This window comes from Dermochelys coriacea, chromosome 5, assembly GCF_009764565.3.
Source record: "Dermochelys coriacea isolate rDerCor1 chromosome 5, rDerCor1.pri.v4, whole genome shotgun sequence".
In the NCBI taxonomy this organism is placed as follows: domain Eukaryota; kingdom Metazoa; phylum Chordata; order Testudines; family Dermochelyidae; genus Dermochelys; species Dermochelys coriacea.
In genome coordinates this window covers 72,132,878-72,154,235 of record NC_050072.1, presented here as the reverse complement: position 1 = coordinate 72,154,235, position 21,358 = coordinate 72,132,878, and the positions used below count along the sequence as shown (strand labels likewise).

Genomic DNA, 21,358 nt, shown 5'->3' with positions numbered 1-21,358 from the left:
ACGCTAGCATGCTGTACTGTAACTCCCCTGTGTGGATGCTGCAGGTGCAAATGAAAAGGCACCTAGTTCTCATTAACTTAAGTCCTGTTTAAAGAGAACTTTATTAGCCCAAACTTTTAGTTTGTGCTTGTAGTGTCCACATGAGGGAGTTACAGTGCAGCATGCTAGTGTATGCTACAGTTCATATCCCTGTAGTACAAAATGTGGGGCCATCTACACAAGCTGAGACACTCTGTGAACAAGGTCTTGTCTCCTAAGCAGAATATTAGACCTACATAATTCCTCTGGCATCCCAGAATTATGCATCACTGCTTCACCCAAGGATTCTTCCCCTCACTGTTTCTCTCCAGTACAGTCCAACCAGTCTCACGTAACTTGTGATGTTTATTTTGATGTTAGATTGAATTTAAGTTGCCACCCTCCTTTGGATTTTCAGTGTGCTTTAGATATGTGGGTTGAAAACTCATAACTGCATTGTCAAAATGTCAGGGGGAAGCTGGAAGATCTGGCAGCTAGGTGGGGATATTTAGGACTAAGTGGTGACTGCAGGAATTGGTCCCAACATAATAAATAGTTCCTGAATTTTAGTAATAGAAACAATAGGTTTTACGATTTTAGGCCTCTATCCAGACGAGTACTTATGCATGTACTTAACTTTCCATGCATGAATAGTTTCATTGACTTCAATAGGATTACCCATGTGCACAAAATTAAACATGTGCACAAGTGTTTGCAGGATTGAGGATTTAGTCCATAATACTTGAAAATTTAGCCAAGTTTTCTTCTTATCACAAGTTAATTGAAATATTAGAGGCATTCAAGAGCCCCAGTTTTTTAAACCAAGCCTATACTGATACTAATGTGAAATTTTAGATTTTTTACTTTTTAATCTTAATGTTGTGTTTAATATTTTCATCTTTTCTCCTTTACATTTTCTGATATTTATGCATCACATTTGACAAGATTTTTATAGACTAAATAGGAAACACTAAAATAAGAAACAAAAAACAAAACAAAAAACCCAAACTCCAAAACAACCAGTGTCCCAACAACCTGGAAATCCAACTGCTTGACCGTGAAATAAATGCCAGTGAGTCATTATCTTAATTTATTCCTGTATCGTTTGGATAAAACAGTATCCTCATAAAACATTACCATTCTATAAATCATCTATTCCATCTTACTAATTACCTAAATAGTTATCTAGTGGCTGGGAGCTAGGAAATTGGAGTCTAGTCCTAGGTCTGCCACCAGGTTCTGTGGTCTTGGACAAATCAATCAATCTCTCTGCCTCAAGTGCCCCAACTGTCAAAATTAAGGTAGTAATGGTTACTATTATACCTGCCTTGAATGGGGGGGTTGTGAGTATTAATTAGTTAGTGTCTAAATGCTTAAAATATATAGAGTGGGATTTTTAAAAGCACTCAGCATTGGTTTTACTTTGCTCACATTGAAGTCTGTGGTAGATTTGGGAGCAGAGTCAGGCCAACATGGAAAGCTTTTGAAAATCCTACCAGTATAGCACCATATAAATGATAATCATTATTATTGTGTATTTATTTCCTAATCTGTTTATATAGCTATTCATATCATGGGGCAGATGTTCCCCATCTGTATTAAACACGAGTTAGAGGGAAAACTGCACTGGAAACCCTGAAAGATTTTCTTCATTGGCTTTTCTCAATATCATTTCCTTCTAACGAAGGAGCTTACAGCCTCCTGGAATGGAATCAGAGGGCAGTTACCTGGATCCAGGAATGTTCTGTGCTGGTTACAGGTCTCACCTGTTTGATATTTAAGCAAAAGTTAGTGCTTGCAACAGTAGCATTACTTCCCCATCTGTGCCTGTTAGTTGCAACCGTCAGGAAGGGGTGGAACTACTTTACAGTTCTCAGAAAATGTAAACAATTTATAATACATGATTGTCTGAGCTATGTGTATGAAGAGAGATACTTCTTTGCTTACAGGCTACTTTATGCTGCAGAGGTGTGTCAGTGCATAAACATGTCAGAGACGAGCTTCCTCTTGAAACTAAGGCAATGCCTACACTGTGAGCTAGGGATGTGGCTCCCCAGCTCACACATGTATTTGCACTAGCTCTCATCAAGCTAGCAGGACTGTAAATAGCAGTGTAGCCATGGTAGCACTGGTTGTGGCAGCAGAGACATGTGCCAAGTACAAACCCGCCGCAAACCAGTGGGTATGTACTTGGCACGGCTCAGACGTGTCTCTGCTGCTGCTATGAGTGCTACCCTGGGTACAAGGCTATTTATACTCATGCTAGCTTGATGAGAGTTAGCGTGAGTATGTGTACGTAAGCAGGACAGTTGTATCGCTAGCTCATGGTATAGACATAGCCGGATTTTTGCTTTTTGAAAACAACAGTAGGACTCTGATGGATTTTGAAAAACAAGGTGGACCAATAAAAAATATTACCTCACCCACCTTGTCCAATAAAATGTATTACCTCACCCATCTTGTCTCTCTAATATTCTGGGACCAACATGGCTACATAACACTGCATACAATATCTGGCACAGACATTCATTCATCTGCACTATTCAGTATGTCTGTTGATAGTTCGAAATGGATCTCATTTCCTGCCTCATCTCTCTCCTCTAATTTTGCAGAAAAGTGCATGGCTACTCAGTGAGTGATCCTGTCAGCTGTAACATAAATCTCCAGTATCTGTTCAGTATGGGCACTTGAGTGTCTTGTATTCTTTACTACTCTTTATTGTTTCAGTGGCAGATGTTCTGTGCTCATTGATAGTTGCTGTCATTTTTCTATGGTTGTGAGAAAACTGAGACCTATTCTATATATTTGTTTGTTGCCTGTAGTGATGTGCAAAATACCACAAGCAGTGCATATCTGTGTTGTTTTGTTGACTTACAAAATTTTGTAGCTCACAAATTTAAATAAAAAAATCCTTTTTCCCCATGTCCACTTATATATGCATATGTCTATAGCCTCTTTCACATGCACCGATGTGTAGATTATTTTATTTTTAATTTAACTTGTGTACTCAGTAAACCATTTATTACCAAATGAGTTCCAGAAGTACAGCCACTTTCTGTTGGTGGGTGTGCCTTACTTCTAAATGACTATCCACGAAAATGAATACGTGTTGCATATGTCACTTAACCTCTTGGGAAAGGGGAGAGAGCCAGAACGTTCTCCATGGAGAGCAAGAAGCATTATAAAAGAAAGACGTGCATGTTTCTCTGACAGGCTGTCCTGACACTTGTAACATCCTTGCATATAAATGAGCATCTGTTTGAAACCTCATTTTTCATTTTGCATATGGGCATGTACATTGATAAACAAGGTTAGCCCGCTTTCTCTGTTTAGAAAGACTTTCAGAGGTTGAGGGTGGGTTAATGTTTCTCTCTCCATGCTGGAGTATAATTGGATACCTCATGTGACAGGCTCTGCTTCATCTCATTGGTCTAAAACCTATACTTTTCACATAGACTCTTTCTTGAATGTAATCGTGTTGAGACCAATTAACCCAGTAAATCAATTCTGCCTCACTTGATTCATATTATGCATCATTTGATAAAAATATGAGCGAATAGCAGACTTTAAATCCTACAGAATAATTCTGATTTAGGAGATGAGCTTGGTAGGACGAAGTAGTGTTATGAATTATTTAAAGCTTTCCATGCTGAAAGTATCTGGGAGAATAATATGACATAGCTTATTAAAATAAATACAATTTTTTAGGATAGTTAGAATTAGAATCATAGAATCATAGAATATCAGGGTTGGAAGGGACCCCAGAAGGTCATCTAGTCCAACCCCCTGCTCAAAGCAGGACCAAGTCCCAGTTAAATCATCCCAGCCAGGGCTTTGTCAAGCCTGACCTTAAAAACCTCTAAGGAAGGAGATTCTACCACCTCCCTAGGTAACGCATTCCAGTGTTTCACCACCCTCTTAGTGAAAAAGTTTTTCCTAATATCCAATCTAAACCTCCCCCATTGCAACTTGAGACCATTACTCCTCGTTCTGTCATCTGCTACCATTGAGAACAGTCTAGAGCCATCCTCTTTGAAACCCCCTTTCAGGTAGTTGAAAGCAGCTATCAAATCCCCCCTCATTCTTCTCTTCTGCAGACTAAACAATCCCAGCTCCCTCAGCCTCTCCTCATAAGTCATGTGCTCTAGACCCCTAATCATTTTTGTTGCCCTTCGCTGTACTCTTTCCAATTTATCCACATCCTTCCTGTAGTGTGGGGCCCAAAACTGGACACAGTACTCCAGATGAGGCCTCACCAGTGTCGAATAGAGGGGAACGATCACGTCCCTCGATCTGCTCGCTATGCCCCTACTTATACATCCCAAAATGCCATTGGCCTTCTTGGCAACAAGGGCACACTGCTGACTCATATCCAGCTTCTCGTCCACTGTCACCCCTAGGTCCTTTTCCGCAGAACTGCTGCCGAGCCATTCGGTCCCTAGTCTGTAGCGGTGCATTGGATTCTTCCATCCTAAGTGCAGGACCCTGCATTTATCCTTATTGAACCTCATTAGATTTCTTTTGGCCCAATCCTCCAATTTGTCTAGGTCCTTCTGTATCCTATCCCTCCCCTCCAGCGTATCTACCACTCCTCCCAGTTTAGTATCATCCGCAAATTTGCTGAGAGTGCAATCCACACCATCCTCCAGATCATTTATGAAGATATTGAACAAAACGGGCCCCAGGACCGACCCCTGGGGCACTCCACTTGACACCGGCTGCCAACTAGACATGGAGCCATTGATCACTACCCGTTGAGCCCGACAATCTAGCCAGCTTTCTACCCACCTTATAGTGCATTCATCCAGCCCATACTTCCTTAACTTGCTGACAAGAATGCTGTGGGAGACCGTGTCAAAAGCTTTGCTAAAGTCAAGAAACAATACATCCACTGCTTTCCCTTCATCCACAGAACCAGTAATCTCATCATAAAAGGCGATTAGATTAGTCAGGCATGACCTTCCCTTGGTGAATCCATGCTGACTGTTCCTGATCACTTTCCTCTCCTCTAAGTGCTTCAGGATTGATTCTTTGAGGACCTGCTCCATGATTTTTCCAGGGACTGAGGTGAGGCTGACCGGCCTGTAGTTCCCAGGATCCTCCTTCTTCCCTTTTTTAAAGATGGGCACTACATTAGCCTTTTTCCAGTCATCCGGGACTTCCCCCGTTCGCCACGAGTTTTCAAAGATAATGGCCAAGGGCTCTGCAATCACAGCCGCCAATTCCCTCAGCACTCTCGGATGCAATTCGTCCGGCCCCATGGACTTGTGCACGTCCAGCTTTTCTAAATAGTCCCTAACCACCTCTATCTCTACAGAGGGCTGGCCATCTCTTCCCCATTTTGTGATGCCCAGCACAGCAGTCTGGGAGCTGACCTTGTTAGTGAAAACAGAGGCAAAAAAAGCATTGAGTACATTAGCTTTTTCCACATCCTCTGTCACTAGCTTGCCTCCCTCATTCAGTAAGGGGCCCACACTTTCCTTGGCTTTCTTCTTGTTGCCAACATACCTGAAGAAACCCTTCTTGTTACTCTTGACATCTCTTGCTAGCTGCAGCTCCAGGTGCGATTTGGCCCTCCTGATATCTTTCCTACATGCCCGAGCAATATTTTTATACTCTTCCCTGGTCATATGTCCAACCTTCCACTTCTTGTAAGCTTCTTTTTTATGTTTAAGATCCGCTAGGATTTCACCATTAAGCCAAGCTGGTCGCCTGCCATATTTACTATTCTTTCGACTCATCGGGATGGTTTGTCCCTGTAACCTCAACAGGGATTCCTTGAAATACAGCCAGCTCTCCTGGACTCCCTTCCCTTTCATGTTAGTCCCCCAGGGGATCCTGGCCATCTGTTCCCTGAGGGAGTCAAAGTCTGCTTTCCTGAAGTCCAGGGTCCGTATCCTGCTGCTTACCTTTCTTCCCTGCGTCAGGATCCTGAACTCAACCAACTCATGGTCACTGCCTCCCAGATTCCCATCCACTTTTGCTTCCCCCACTAATTCTACCCGGTTTGTGAGCAGCAGGTCAAGAAAAGCGCTCCCCCTAGTTGGCTCCCCTAGCACTTGCACCAGGAAATTGTCCCCTACGCTTTCCAAAAACTTCCTGGATTGTCTATGCAGTTGTACCAGTTGTCATGATAACTAACCATTCATAGTATTATATTTTCTGACATGGCGTAATAGAATTAAAAATGCTTTGCTTAGCATATTACACTGATTTATTTGACTTGATTTTGCCTGTCTCCTCATATGAATTATATATTCCTGATAGTGTTTTGTGCCAAGCACCATTTATGTTAGCAGCCAGTTGGGGACGGTTTAACTTTTGCTTTATTTTTTGCCTGGTGCTTGTGTCCCCCAGTACAAGGGATAGGCACAGTCAGAGCTCCTGTGGTCAGGATGGAGAGCCATGGCTAGGGATGGTGCACTATGCACACTCCCCCATACACCAGGGAGTTCTGGATGGGACTGTGTTTCCTGAGCCACAATCTATCCTGGAGTTCCCCTTGGGAGGGAACTGCTCCACATTCCCTCCAATGTGGGACTGTTATAAATTACACAATCTAGCCCTTAAAATCCGTACTCCCTCCCTTATCTCATAAAAATAAAGTTTTCTGCCACCCGCCCCCCCCATTCCTTTAGTGCAGGGGTTCTCAAACTCGGGGTCGGGACCCCTCATGGGGATGCGAGGTTATTACATGGGGGGTCATGAGCTATTAGCCTCAACCCCAAACCCTGCTTTGCATCCAGCATTTATAATGGTGTTAAATATATAAAATCATTTTTTTAATTTATAAGTGGGGTCGCACTCAGGCTTGCTGTGTGAAAGGGGTCACCAATACAAAAGTTTGAGAACCACTGCTTTAGTGGCCCTGTGCTGATTGTCATGGCTGATTATATAAAAACATTGAATTTACCACATAGTGTCCATTTCCTATTGTTCTCACCATTGTACTGATAGGGTTAGCAATCCCATGCAACACTGAGTGGCTCATAGTACTTTGTTGTCACATTGGCCCATTATTACATGGGTCTAAAGTCATTAGCATGGCAGCCAGTGACTGAACCCTATATTAAGAGTGGGAGCAGATGCTGAGAGGATAATGCTGGAAACATTTAATTTTTGTGTGTGCTTGTTAAATATATTTGGGGCTTAAAATGGAGATCTGGGGGGGGTACATAGTGAAGAGAGGGAAACTTTAGGTTTATTCCTAAAAATATTAATTAAAAACAATCTGGTTCTCTTGATGGGATAGACAGTTTGGTTTTGGCCTGGCAGATTATCTTCTCAGGAACCAGATTAAAGCTGTACAAAAGCATCCCTCTTATTATCCCTTTGTTAAAACTTTACATATGTCAGCCATTCAGGTATTAGAGAAAAATCATACAAGGAAGCTTTAATCTCTGTGTATTTGATGTGTATCTGTTCCATTAAAGTGAATGACTTTAAAAGACTTTTTAAAGTCAGCTTTTTAATTATCTGTTTTACTGCAACTCATAAAATGCTAGTAGCCAAGGCATATTAGGAGATTTGGGTGCTCTAAACATATGCTAGATACTTGTAATCTATGAACTATGAGCTAAGTATAAAGATCTTATTTAGATCTCCCATTACATTGGTTTCATCCCAGTGTATCTTCATTGTCTCCACTGGAGTTGCTGTGATTTTCACCAGTATAAATGAGGTCAGAATCAAGACCTTAGTGTTGATTTTCTTTATAATATTTTTTTCTATAAAACTTTAAGTCATGGGTTTTTAGAAAATAAATGGGCCATGTTTGACCACAGTAGTTAATGTTTACTAACCACTGTTTGTTCATTTATTAAATAGATTGTCTATTAGATTTTTTTCTACTTTGGAATTTGGAGCCATAACACTGCAGTAAAATTCCAAAGAGCATAACATACACATTAATCACTGTACTTTAATTTTAAAAAGAGAGAAAAAACAAATTTCTTTTCTTTATCCTTAGAATCTACAGATTTTCTCCTCGCTAAACACTCACAAAATTAATTGGCACTCCAGGCTGTTGGGACCAAACAAGCAAGGTTAATTTTCTAATTTGGTGTTAGGTTTGGTGTTAGGAATGAGAGTTTCCTTCATAGGCTCAAGTGTGCGGTATGAATAGCTGACTGTGCTGTGCTCTTAGCCACTTTCTGTTTTAATTTAGTTGGGAAAGGGTTACAGTAAAATTTTGCTCTGATTATAAATCATAAACACCACCAGTGGAGCAGTGTTCAGGATCCCTCATTGTTTTATAGCACTCTATTGTGATCAGAATGGCATTTTGTGCAGCTTTCAAAATGCTGGAGACTAGATTGCCTGATGAAAAGGTTATTTATCCTTTTTGTTAAGTGTTCCATTATAAGAGTTCCTTAGGGGTATTCTCCCTGAGACAATGTTTATATGACCCCCATCTATTGCTACCCAAAGATTCTGGTTTACTCTATAATGAAAATGCATAGTTTACAATACATTAGTATTATTGCTTTAGGACCTGATTCACTAGTGCCTTGCACAGATGTTTACACCTGTGCAAAGTAGTGGGTGTAAAATGCTACCATTCTGATTTGGGAGCAGCCTAGGTTAGGTGCGGTCTGGAAGATCAGGCCATTAATATTTATGTTGCTGTACCATACCTTGTCTTTTCAGGATCAGGGCCCTAATCTACTAGGCACTGTGCAAACACATATTCAGGCACAGTCCTTCACCTGAGAAGACTATATATTATCATGGGATACCACAGGGCACATCTCATTTGTTGTATGCAATATTGTCAACCCCAAACATTCAAAAGCACTAGTCAGGCCCAACAAATCATGACATTGTCTTAAAAATAAGGAATTTTTACATATATAATAGATGTTGAGTTTTTTATTTTAGCCTTCTGATTTTTGAGCCTGACACTTAAGTCAGATTTTCAAGTTTTTCTCTGCAGCAGGGCCAGCTCCAGGCACCAGCGAACCAAGCAGGTGCCTGGGGCAGCAAATGTAAAGGGGCGGCAGGAGTCGGGCTCTGGGGCGGCAATCCACCCTTGGCAGTGGCGGGAATTTGGCGGCCGCTCCATCAGAGCGCGTTTCGCCCTATCACTCCACCTCTGTGTTCGGCGGCAAGGTTGTTGGTTTTTTTAGTTTTGTTTTGTTTTTTTGTCACTTGGGGTGGCAAAAACGCTGGAGCCGGCCCTGCTCTGCAGGTATGGGGAGAACTATTTTTTTAAAGGAATACTGAGATTTTCATGGAAGAACATGTCTCCAGAAGCTGGGAGTTTAAGAAAAATACCAAATAACATGACACTCATGATGAAATCATGAGATTTGACAACAGTGGGTATAGATGCCAGAGTCACTTTGTTTAATTTGAGTTCTCTCACCATAGGATGTACTCAGTAGTATGTAGAGTGGGATTCTGAGATGATAGGTGATTTAGGAAATCACATTTTCATCACGATCTCTGAGTAGTCACTGTGCCCAGATCCATATTTCAGACACTTCCCCAATTCAGATAAGTACTGAGCAGAAAAGGCCTCATTATCTTTTCACCTACCCCTGTGAAAATGAAGAGAAACTCCAGTGGAGTTATACTGGTGTAATACTGATATGGGACTCAGAATCATTCCAAATATCTCCATCTTGCAATGGTAGAGCTATTTTTACCAAACTCTCTTTTTGTGCCATGGAAATTCTCTGCTTAAAGTTGCAGTCCTGGTAAAATTGGGACAGTCCTCTTTTTTTATATGATGTCCCAGTTTCCTGGGAACTTCTTTTGTGATGACTGAAGTTCATCAGTCAAAATGTTTTTTTAATAACTACAAAATGTTTGTTCAAGACTGAGTGTTCAATGTGATGAACAATGTTTGGAGTAAAGAGAAAAGTTTAATGAGGATGAAAACTATGAAAGCTGTTCTTTTGCTCAAAGTGAATGTTGACAAAATTTACTCAGAGTTGTATTTATAAAAGTTAGTTACTGGAATATCCTCCACTCTGAGGAGGATATTGTTGAGTAAGTAGCAGTACCAGAAGTCATTAAAAAGTGTTTTGTATGATTCGTTTGTGACCCTAAGAAATGTTGCCACAGAAAGGTCCTAGTTCTCGATTTTGAAAATATGGTCATTTTTTAATTGACACTTCTATCGAAACTGTAAGATTTTTACCTTTTTGTAAAATGACATTCAAAAAGATGTGAAATACTTTTCTAACTTCGCTTTTTTTGTTTTAATACAAATTTTGATAAAATGTTGATTTGGCTATTTTTACTTTGTATATATATAATTGAGAGAAAAAATAAACTCAGGAGACTATTGGTTTAGGACAATATTTAATGTTTTTATTTAACAGGTAGTTCCAATTTAAAAATTAAACTTGTCAACCAGTTGTCTAGACTATGTCCTAATTACCTTGGGTATTTCTAAAACATATACATATAAAAATCCATCAAGTTTCAATATTCTGGTTAATAACATACAGCACAGTGTGTGAACTTCCAAGAAAGTTGTTTTTTTTCCTTTTGGTATCACTATGCTCTCTCCTCATTAGTGGATTTAAATACAAACACTATATTCGGATAATGTCAAGGGACTGAGTTTGATAAAAAAACAGACATGAGTGAATGATTCCGCAAGACTCGTAAAGTTATTTAAATTTAGGGTTCTTAAAATTGAATAATCTATTTATATTCCACAGCAGAAGTTGACATAATAAGGATTATTGTAAAAGCAAATAAAACCATGTACTTCAACCCTGTCAGAAAGTTCAGTAATGCAAAAAAAAGTTCAGATTTTATTGGACAAAAGGTAGGAAAAACTGCAGCTATTCAGATATGAAAGGATTCTATATATCGAAGATATTTCCAAGATACCTATTACCTTAGTATCTAAGCACCAATAATTGCAGATAACTCATAGCAGTAGGATTAGTGTTGGAACAATTTTTCAAGAGTCCATTCTGTATCCAGAACCACATCACAATTTCTACCACCAGTAATTATATGAACTGCCACAGAAGCATCAAAGGGTACAAAGGGCAGAGTATGCAGCCCCATCCACCTCAACAGCCACCCGACTTCATCCACCAGACAATCGTTACTTTTGACAGGACACTCGAGAGTTGTGACGTAACAATAATGCCATCCCCCCAGTTTCCAAAGTTTCCTTTGGTGGTGCCTAGAATACTTTGCCTGCAACTGGAGAGCTATAACAATAGACAAGTGGGTATCATCCATTTTGGTTACACCATCAAGTTTTTTTTTTTTTCCTCCAAAACCTCCTTCCTGGCCCCTCTTTAGGCACCATTCTCATGAGGAGCTCCTCCAATAGGAGCTGGACACTCCTCGAGCGAGGGGCTATAGAGCAAGTGTCAGCTCAGCATCAAGAAAATGGGTTCTACTCCAGCTAGTTGATAGTACCCAAGAAAAAGTGTGGATGGACGCCCATTCTCGATCTATCTCAGCTGAACATTTTATTCACAAATTAAAATTCTGCATAGTTATGTTGGCATCAGTAATTCCCTCCTTGGAAAAAGATGTGCTTTGCAGCTCTCGTCGTGAAAGATGCTTATTTTCATGTTGACGTTCACCCATCCCACAGAAGGTTTCTCAGGTTTCTGATAGGACAGGAGCACTACCAGTTCAGGATGCGCTCCTGTTCAGTCTGGCAACAATATCAAGGCTCTTCGCCAAGGTCTTCTCAGTGGTGGCAACACAGATTAGATGAGATGAAACAGCTACACCATCTTCCTGTATGTAGACACCTGGCTTCTAACAGTCAGATTCTATCTGGAAGTTCAGTCAGCAACCTTGTCCTTTATCCACCTGCTGGCATCCTTGGGAATCTGCATAAACATGGAAAAGTCTACTTTGACTCCCATGCAGCTCATAGACTTTATAAGGCAAACCTGGACTTGATCTCAGCAAGGGCCTACCTCCCTGTAGACAAATTCCATACCCAGAGCAGTTTGATAAACTAGGTCACTTTCAAACCCTGAATGATAGTCTGTGTCTGTCTTTTTTTGCTAGGCCACATGGCCTCCTGTATTTAGGTAATGCCTGTAAGAACCGCAGGACTAGAATCTGGGACCATGGGTGTTTTGGGCTAGACACTTCAGGAAGTACCACCCAGCGGGACCTGAGTGGCAGTCCCCTGTAGCCCACTGATTGGCTCAAGTTGGTATAGATACCAGGAAGACATCATGGGGAGCTGTCTGAACAATGATGCAGACAAGCTACTTGCTTCCACTCCTGAACTTGCCTCACTGTGAATCCTTGACTCCAGCTTCTGACTCAACTCTATTACTTGCCTGCAGTCTGTCCCCTAGTTCCTGACCATGAATTCCCAGCTTAGCTCCAACTCTGCTACTTGCCTCCCACCTGCAACTTGGTGCCTGACCCTGACCCAACTATTCGTCTCCTGACCATAACTTGGTAACTGACCAATGCACACAAGCTGTCGATGGTCTGGCCCTTAAAACGTTGTTCACCGGGCTGCATCTCCATATTCAACAAATCTGGCTCCCTTCAGTATATACACCAGACAGTCACAGGATGAACAGTATAGTGACAATCCCCATCAATGTCAGGACTTCACTTACCTGGTAGATGAACCCAACATAGTGATAATCATGATCACATCCCTCATGGACAATCAGATGGCACAAGGTGTGTGGATATCTCGGGAAGCCAGGATGCATATCAATCTCTTGGAACTAAGTGCAGTCAGACAGGCCTGCAATGGATTCCTCCCACTCATACGATCCTGATATGCCTAGATAATGTTAGATGACGTGACATTAACTACAGTGTGCTAGCTTTGAATGGTGACCTTTTTATCTCACGTACTTTTAATGGCATGGGCAGGCTAATACATCTACCCACAAAACTAATCAAGCCAAACACCACTAACTCCCTATAAATTAATGCCCCAACCTGCTCCCTTTCACTAATGCCTTTCACCTTTCTTACTATGTCACCTTTTTTATTTTGACCTTAAACATTTTGATCTCTTGCTGCACCTTCCAAAGAGGAAATGTTTGTTGTAGTATTTATTCTTTTATTAAGGTTGGGCTCGGGGAGGGTGTTTCTGTGGTTTTCATATTCAGACTAAGTCAGGAAGAGTCTTTTGATTTTTCTAACTCCTTTATTCTCCCATTCCCTTCCCCCATTCTTTCACAATCCAAGTGATTGTTGTAGCATCATCCCTATTAACCTGTACTAGAAAATAGAAACTAAGCTGCATGGATGAATGTGGACCTCTTCAAATAGATTTTACTCTCGGTTCTCTCTTTAATTACTTATAAAATGGAGCATATTTAGAATCCCTAAATACTGTCTTACATTTTGTTTTTATAAATGGCTTCAAATGTAAATTGCACCTGTTCCATATTTCACTATTTAGGGCTTGAGTCTGCTTAATCCTTATGCTTGTGTGACCACAGTAAAGGGCAGGCAGAATCACAGTCTTTGCCCTCAGAGAAATGCAAGGACTACTCTCTCCTTACTTCCCTGGGGGAGACAGAGGACCGGGGGAGGAGAAAGGGCCTTGGCTCCATCTCCCATAATCACCCGGCAGCAAAGTTGCATGGAAAATAGTAAACTGTAACCCAGAAAGGGTTGGGTGCTTAGCCTTTGCACATCCAGGAGCGCTGGGGTGCAGAATTCCTTTCACTGCTACCTCTGGTGCCTTTTCTCTGCATTGATCCTTACTGTGGGGTGTGCTTACAAGGCACAAATGAGCCCTCACTAAATTTTAAACATTACTTCTAGTTATTATAACCCTGAAAAGAGCTATTATTTCATACCAGGATGCTATAAAAGCTGTTCCTTCCAAACACAAAACTTAGTGTTTCCTTATGAGTAGTTTTATAGATGTCAATCAATCTCTAGCAGTGTGAAGAATTTTAAATTGAAATCTTGCATTGTCTTCGATGTACAATACAAGAGCCCTACCTGGAACTGATTTACAAAGTGGTGTGTGTACTCTGTCTCAGGAGAACAATTTTGAAGATAAGCTTTGTAGGAGGTGACTAAAATTCAGTGATGCAAGTAGAAATCATTTCTTGCCAGTACTGCACTCATGGAAGGAACACAAAGGAGGGCATGTGACCTCCCCACGTGACCCTCCATGCGACCTGGCCCCCATTCCAGGGTCCCCACACTTTCCCCATCCCCTCTGACACCCTCCTTACCTGTTTAAAATTTTACAACTGCATTTGTTTAAAATGATGCTTTGGGTCCCTGGTGCCACCTGTGCTTCCAGGTGTCATTGAGGATCCAGCAGCATCCCAAATTGAAAACTTCTTAAATGAAAGAAGGATAGGAAGGACAATCACTCCACTTTCCCTTAACACATTATCAGTGCTTCCCTTATGTCCAAACTAAGCTTCTGCCAGCTTGCCTTTATCTAAGTATTGCTCTCCGCCAGGCACTAGGATAGCAAAGATGCTGCACCATCTCAGTTTGATGGAAAAGAGGCATAGAACTGTATGTGCCGTGTACATCTTGATAGAACTACAACCCAAATTGTTTTGTTGTTTTCCTCAGCATGACATACAGGAGGGGCAATCAAAATCAGCCTGGCAGAACATGCCTGACAGATCAGAGAATGTGATTTTGATCAATTGATTATCTCTTGGGGCTAAACCCTGTTCCGATTGATATCAAAAGGAGTTTTGCTGTTGAGTTCAATGGGAACAAGCTTTGACATTTGGAGAGGAAAGAATAAAACCACGCAAACAAGGGCTATGATGCTTATACCACAGGTATCAAAGGCTGCTGATTCATGTGAGAAAGTCAACAGACATCTGATCTTTGTCCATTGCAAGGGAGAAATCAGCAATCAATGAGGCTAGAATAGTTTCTGTACCATATACAACTCATAAGTCTATCTGCAAAGGATCAAGGAAATATGAAGGCTCCAGATTACCTTAAAGTCCTCAGTCCCTTGGTTAGAATGCTCCCATTAGTATATGTTCATAGTCCAAAGGCCGGAGCAGGAAAGAGGCAAAAAATGATATGTTTCCAGGCCAGGGCCTTTTCTGCCAAGTGCCAAGTAAAGGGAAATCTGTTTTTACTGTGAACAATGGTGTTTGAAGTCACATGAGCAAGTTACATGTCCATCACCCCCACCCATATTCTAGTTAGAACATTCACCAAAAAGTCCATTAAGTGTAGACAGGCGTTTTCCAGGGTCCATTATGAGCTAATGTTTCTTAATGGGCCATTCAACTTGACTTGTCCATGTGTTGGCTAAATACCTTGTGGGCGTTACCACAGGAGCAAACATGTAGTAAACATAGCTAATATAACTTCAGATACCAAGATGAATATACATGCATAGAAATAGCATAATCATAAGTACCAGCTATTTCACCTACATGGCTATTTCCAAAACAGATTCTGAAAAATCACACCATGTACCTAAGACCCTATGTGCCAACACCATGCCCCACTAGAGTTTTATCTATTATGGAACAACAGAGATGGAGCTAGAGACATGACTCTGTTTAACCTAAAAGGGTAAGGTTCATTTTTAGCTGTTCAGGTGTGACTGCACCTTTAGTCAGTGAGGGCATACTGGCTGGCACACATTCAGGTTAATGGGCTTCAGTGTTCCTTTGCAGTGACCAGGTTTATAAACATTAAAAAGTTATGTGCTAAGGTGGTTTAAAGCATAACACAGGTTTTTAGGTTTGCAAATCTGTGAAACTCTGCCTCTTTGAGATTTTATTATTATTATTTATTATTTTGCTGGTTATAATGTGGGAGGGAAACCTCTCTGCCCTCTGCTCATGAGGTTATTTAAGTGTCTTGTAGCGCTCTTCTGAACACCAGATGGAAGGAATTTTTTTTTCAGTAAGTGTGGACTGATTCTTTTCTCTTAGAAGGCATGTAATTTTTTCAGGTTCACACTGATTAACACAGAAAACAATTGGGGCTGTTAAACTTTCTTCCAGCTATATTTTCCAGTACAATGCTGAAATGGGTGTTTGGATATACAAACATCAGCATGCTTAACTACTCACTTTCCCCCCAAATATGTAGTATTTCAGTCTGTTTATATGGAATATGGGAGTTGGGTAAGGAGCCATTTCATAATATGTATGACTTATTAGAAGACAAATTTTAAGTAGAACTATATCCTAAACTGCTTTATGGTATTGTACCAAAACATTGCATTTCAATTAGAGATACAACTTCTTTTAGAGGAACAGAACAGACAGCTGAAACTCTTACCACAAAAGTGGTCCATAGACATGCAACTAGTCCCATTGTCTTCAATTGGATTGATCAAATGATTAAGGGTTTACAGGATTTGGTCCAAACTGACAATGCCTGAGCTGTCAGATCAGAAGGAGCGTAATTTGAATAAAGGTGGGCAGGTGTGTGATAAATCTTAGTTCCGTTGCGAAGATGAGAAACATATTTTCAGCAAAGTTCTTGGCAGATTCCTGAGGCAGCTTGTTTAAGGACATCAGTGTCCGGCATTATAATCTTCACTTATAGTTCTCTCACCCCCAAAGCTGGAAAATGAGGCATTTGTTTTCTTTGTTTTGCTGCTCCAGTTCCAGTTAGCAAAATGCATGTTAAGCTAGTTAGGCTGCAAAGAAGAAGTCTATGTACGCTATAGACAACACCTGATTCCCATCAGGCTGCAGAACTGGTCTGACATCAAAATCCAAACATCCTCTAGTCAGTGGAGGCAGAGGCATTCCTCTAATGATTTGGACTTGATGTGATGCAGTATGAATGTCATGGATAATTCAGACCAATGGGGAGAAACAGAATCAAAAACACTGTTTAAACACCTTCCATCCCCCCCACCCCACCCCTCCCCTCTTGAGGACTCCTGATCAATTTAACAGCACAATACATATGTTAACAAACTTAAACAAAGCCTTTGAATGAATGCCCTCCCTACCTGTGTTCTTCTCCTTTAAGGAGCAGAGTGCAGCCCCCTATCCGCCCCCCGTTGGGCGGGGGCTAGCCCAAAGTCTTTCTGGTACCCCGTACCCGCTAAAAATCTCTTGCCGGTACTGCGTACTGGAGAGTACCACCCTACTTTCACTACTGCTAAAACTGTCATTGAGGTGGAAAGAGAGAGCGTGAGTTGAAGGGAATGTTATTTTATAAAGCCTGTGTACAGAGAACAGAGACAGAAGTCTCACCCAGATTATTTTTAGTACAATACTAATACCATGCCTCAGGTTAAAAATGATAAATTTTACAGGGTGTGTCATAAATATAAAGGGAAGGGTAAACACTTTTAAAATCCCTCCTGGCCAGAGGAAAAATCCTTTCACCTGTAAAGGGTTAAGAAGCTAGGATAACCTCGCTGGCACCTGACTACAATGACTAATAAGGAGACAAGATGCTTTCAAAGGTGGAGGGAGGGAAAAACAAAGGGTCTGTCTGTGTGATGTTTTTGCCTGGGACAGATCAGGAATGGAGTCTTAGAATTTAGTAAGTAATCTAGCTAGATATGCGTTAGATTATGATTTCTTTAAATGGCTGAGAAATTAGACTGTGCTGAATAGAATGAATATTCTTGTCTTTGTGTCTTTCTTGTAACTTAAGGTTTTGCCTAGAGGATTCTCTGTGTTTTGAATCTAATTACCGTGTAAGGTGTTTACCATCCTGATTTTACAGAGGTGATTCTTTTTACCTTTTCTTATATGAAAATTCTTCTTGTAAGAAATTGAATGCTTTTTTCATTATTCTTAAGATCCAAGGGTTTGGGTCTGTGGTCACCTATGCAAATTGGTGAGGATTTTTATCAAGCCTTCCCCAGGCGGGGGGTGCAAGGTTTTAGTGAGGATTTTGGGGAGAAAGATGTTTCCAAACAACTCTTTCTCAAAAAATAAACCCAGACGTTTGGTGGTGGCAGTGGAAGTCCAAGGGCAAAGGGTAAAATAGTTTGTACTTTGGGGAAGTTTTAACCTAAGCTGGTAAAAGTAAGGTTAGGAGGTTTTCATGCAGGTCCCCACATCTGTACCCTAGAGTTCAGAGTGGGGAAGGAACCTTGACAGGGTGTACCAGAGGTCCAGCAATTTCTTAACTAGTTGCAAATATCTTGCATTGTAATAGTACAATATCTATATGCTATCCATTTTTTAAAAAATCTTGGAATAATATTACTGAGCTCTGGCATCTGTATACTTCACTCTGTTAGATATTTACTCAATATTCAAAATATTGTTTTCCTTGGTAGTTCCCAGAAGGAACAAGGCACCAGAAACGTGAATATATATTGCACAGTGTGGAAGCCAAAAAGGCAGTGTGACCAAAATAAACAAATCTTGATGGTGGTAACAAACCTTCAGGATGTATTTGGTTAAATAGTTTTTCCTTTAATGATTTTGAAATGTGGAAATTTATATACAGTGTAACATTTTTTACTTCTTTGAGTTTAACTGTTTTAGCCTAGTGTGTTATGTGTGAATAAATCTGAGTTTACGGTGTCTCTGCTTCTCAAAGCATAAATCCATGAACCTGTTTCCTTGGATCCTGGAAGGGCAGGGCATGGAAGGAGGGAGTGCTGCATTTTCCTCCCATTTTGTGGAAGCCTCTTTATAGATTCCAGCCCCACAGATTTGGGGTGGATGGAACCAAAATAGGGAGAGCACCTGACAGATTATTGCGAGTAAACTGTTGCCAAGTGTCCTCTATACATATGCTCCTAGTCTCTGGCTGATCCCCTGTGATCCACAAGTATGAGGAGAGGGAGGGTTTGGAACCAACAGCCTGTGCTTCCTCAAACAGAAAAATGGCAAACAAACTCTGAGTGCAGCTTAGAGTGCCCAGTCCCTTACATGGCTCAACATTGGGTCCTAAATTCCTGGGGGTGGGGATTGTGTCAGTTTACATGTTGAGTGCATTGTCAGCACCAATAAATAACTAATACAGTAAAAAATCTAGCCAATCTACACTCCACTGAAACTAAACTACAACTGAAAAAATAAATGAACAAAAGACAAAGTTTCACGAGCATTATTTTGATTGTTTATTGTGTTTGTCTATTTACTTGTCAATTCACAAGTTCATTAATTTATAGCTGTTCTCCGGTCAGAAGTGTAAATTAGCAAAGTTCTATTGTAATAATGAATGTTATACAGGTAAATCATCCAAGCATCAAACAATGTTAAGTTATCAATTTGAGAGATTTTCCTTTAAAAAGATCCATCCATTGTGCTGTATTATTATTTCAGTGGCCTCTTTTCACACAGTTATTACATCAGGGATTACCAACTCTTTTGTCGTATGAACTACATCTTAATAAAGACACCTCCCCTCTTATTCATAGTTGGGCAGACCATGTCCTGTTTGCAGCTGCATAATATCCCTATGGGAACTGAAGCAATTGCTTATGTGGAAAGGTAATATTAAGGAAGTATTTAATGTATTTTTAGCTTTCTTTTAATGCAGTGCAGCTAGATATAAAGTTAAGGAACTAGTATATTTTGATCAGTTTCTCCTCAGGGATTGCTAACACATGCTTCATGTACCAGAGTCTGGGAACCAATAAGCTAGCAACTTCCACCTTCTATGTGTGTGTGTGTGTGTATATATATATATATACAATCTTCTTACTATATGTTCCATTCTATGCATCCGATGAAGTGGGTTGTAGCCCGCAAAAGCTTATGCTCTAATAAATTTGTTTGTCTCTAAGGTGCCACAAGTACTCCTGTTCTTCTAGCAATTGTATGTTTTTGTTTTTCACCAAACTGCAGTAAATGCAATAGAATAGTGTAAAGTTCTGCAAAGTAGCCAAAATATGTAGGAGAGCCATTAAAAGTTGGTTTGGGGTTTTGTTTTTTTCCCAGGATCCAAAAGCACAAATCACGTTACAGCAAATGTGGAAAATGGGGAAAAAGAAGGAACCACAAAAATTATTGCACCTTCCCCAGTAAAAAGGTAAGTTTAGTGAGACCAAAAAAGGTTTAATCTTGGCTTACTGATGAAGAGCTCCCATAAAGTGTTGGATAGAAAAAGAAGTACATTAAATATTAGTAGATTTTTAAGACCAGGAAGGATCTTCATGGTGTCCTAGTCTGACCTTCTGCCTAACACATGCCATAGAATTTACCCAGTAATTCCTGTATCAATGCCTTATCTTCTGGCTGCACTAGAGTGTATTGTTTAGAAAGACATCCAGTCTTGATTTAAACAAAAAACCCACCAGATTATGGCATGAAGGACACTGCCTGGGTTGGGGTTGGGGTGAAGGTCCACTGCCCCAGTGGGAGCTTCAGAAAGCAGGATCGATGTATCCAAGAATGCAGAGGAAGAATGGAGTCTGAGAAATCCTCTGAAAGGACGCAGCATGTGTTCCTACTCTCCACCTCTGTTCCGGGCCAGCTCTTCTTTCCGGTGTGAGGCAGGGGAAAAGGTGGGCATGGCCCCATCCCACCCAAGCTACCCACCTTGGGAAATCTGGCACTGCTGTCAGTCCTTGCAGCCACCACCCACTCTGCTGTGCTGCAGACACTGGTAAGGCCAGGCATAATATTGACCAAAGTTTAAGAATCTTTTGGGCCATATCATGAGCTGATGTAAATCAGCAACACTCCATTGACTATAATGGTCCATTCTCTTTAATTTTCAAAACTGAAATATACTTACTGAAGAGGGAAAGAAAACCTGAATCTGAACCTGAAAACCTGAACATGACAAAATTGAAAGTCTAAAAAATCCTGCAGCAGATTCCCATTGATGTATGTTTTTAAACTGTGTTAATCATTTTAAATTAAAAGAACTGGTTAAAACAACTTCAGAGTATATCTGCTATTCCTTGCAGGCTTCATATCTTATGTATTGTAGGCACTTGTCTATATAGAGACTTGTTCCACTATTAGAGAAGATATTAAGAGAGAAGTTTCTCTAGTATGAGAGGTAAATAACAAAATTCCTAAAGTGCCTTGATTTTTCTTTGTATCTGTATCAGCATTTGAGAAATATTTTCCACCTCTACTGAACATGGGGACCAGACAGCATACTTCCTCTCTGAGGCATTTACAATTTGGTACTCCATCCCACTTCATGCTAGTAGTACACCCTAAGAATGCTTACAAGGCATCATTTATCAACTCTTCTGAGCTGAGTCTTCATAGCTTAGCATCTCATTCACTGCTGAAATAAATAGCTGGTCACCTGTGCATAAATGATATAAATTCAAGATAAACCAGAAAAAAAACAGTAATCTCTCATGAAATTCCAATGCTAACCTTTTCAGAGATATTAAATGAGCTCAATCCCTTTTGCAACTGCATTCCTGAAGATAATGCCAGTATCTGAAGAGCTGCCATGCTCTAGCACTCTAGCTATAAAATGTATGTCTGCTCTGAATGAGAAATGG

The 21,358-nt window shown here is 40.5% G+C and overlaps 1 protein-coding gene across 5 annotated transcripts in view; it reads left to right on the top strand.

Moving 5' to 3' along the window:
* Positions 1–21,358, top strand: part of EPB41L4A (erythrocyte membrane protein band 4.1 like 4A) — a 222,784-nt gene that overhangs the window by 146,325 nt on the left and 55,101 nt on the right. For all 5 annotated transcript variants that reach the window (XM_043514706.1, XM_038402800.2, XM_038402801.2 and 2 more), the window contains one exon: positions 19,827–19,917. In XM_043514706.1, the coding sequence (XP_043370641.1) occupies positions 19,827–19,917 (91 nt within the window). The remainder of the gene's footprint in view (positions 1–19,826; positions 19,918–21,358) is intronic.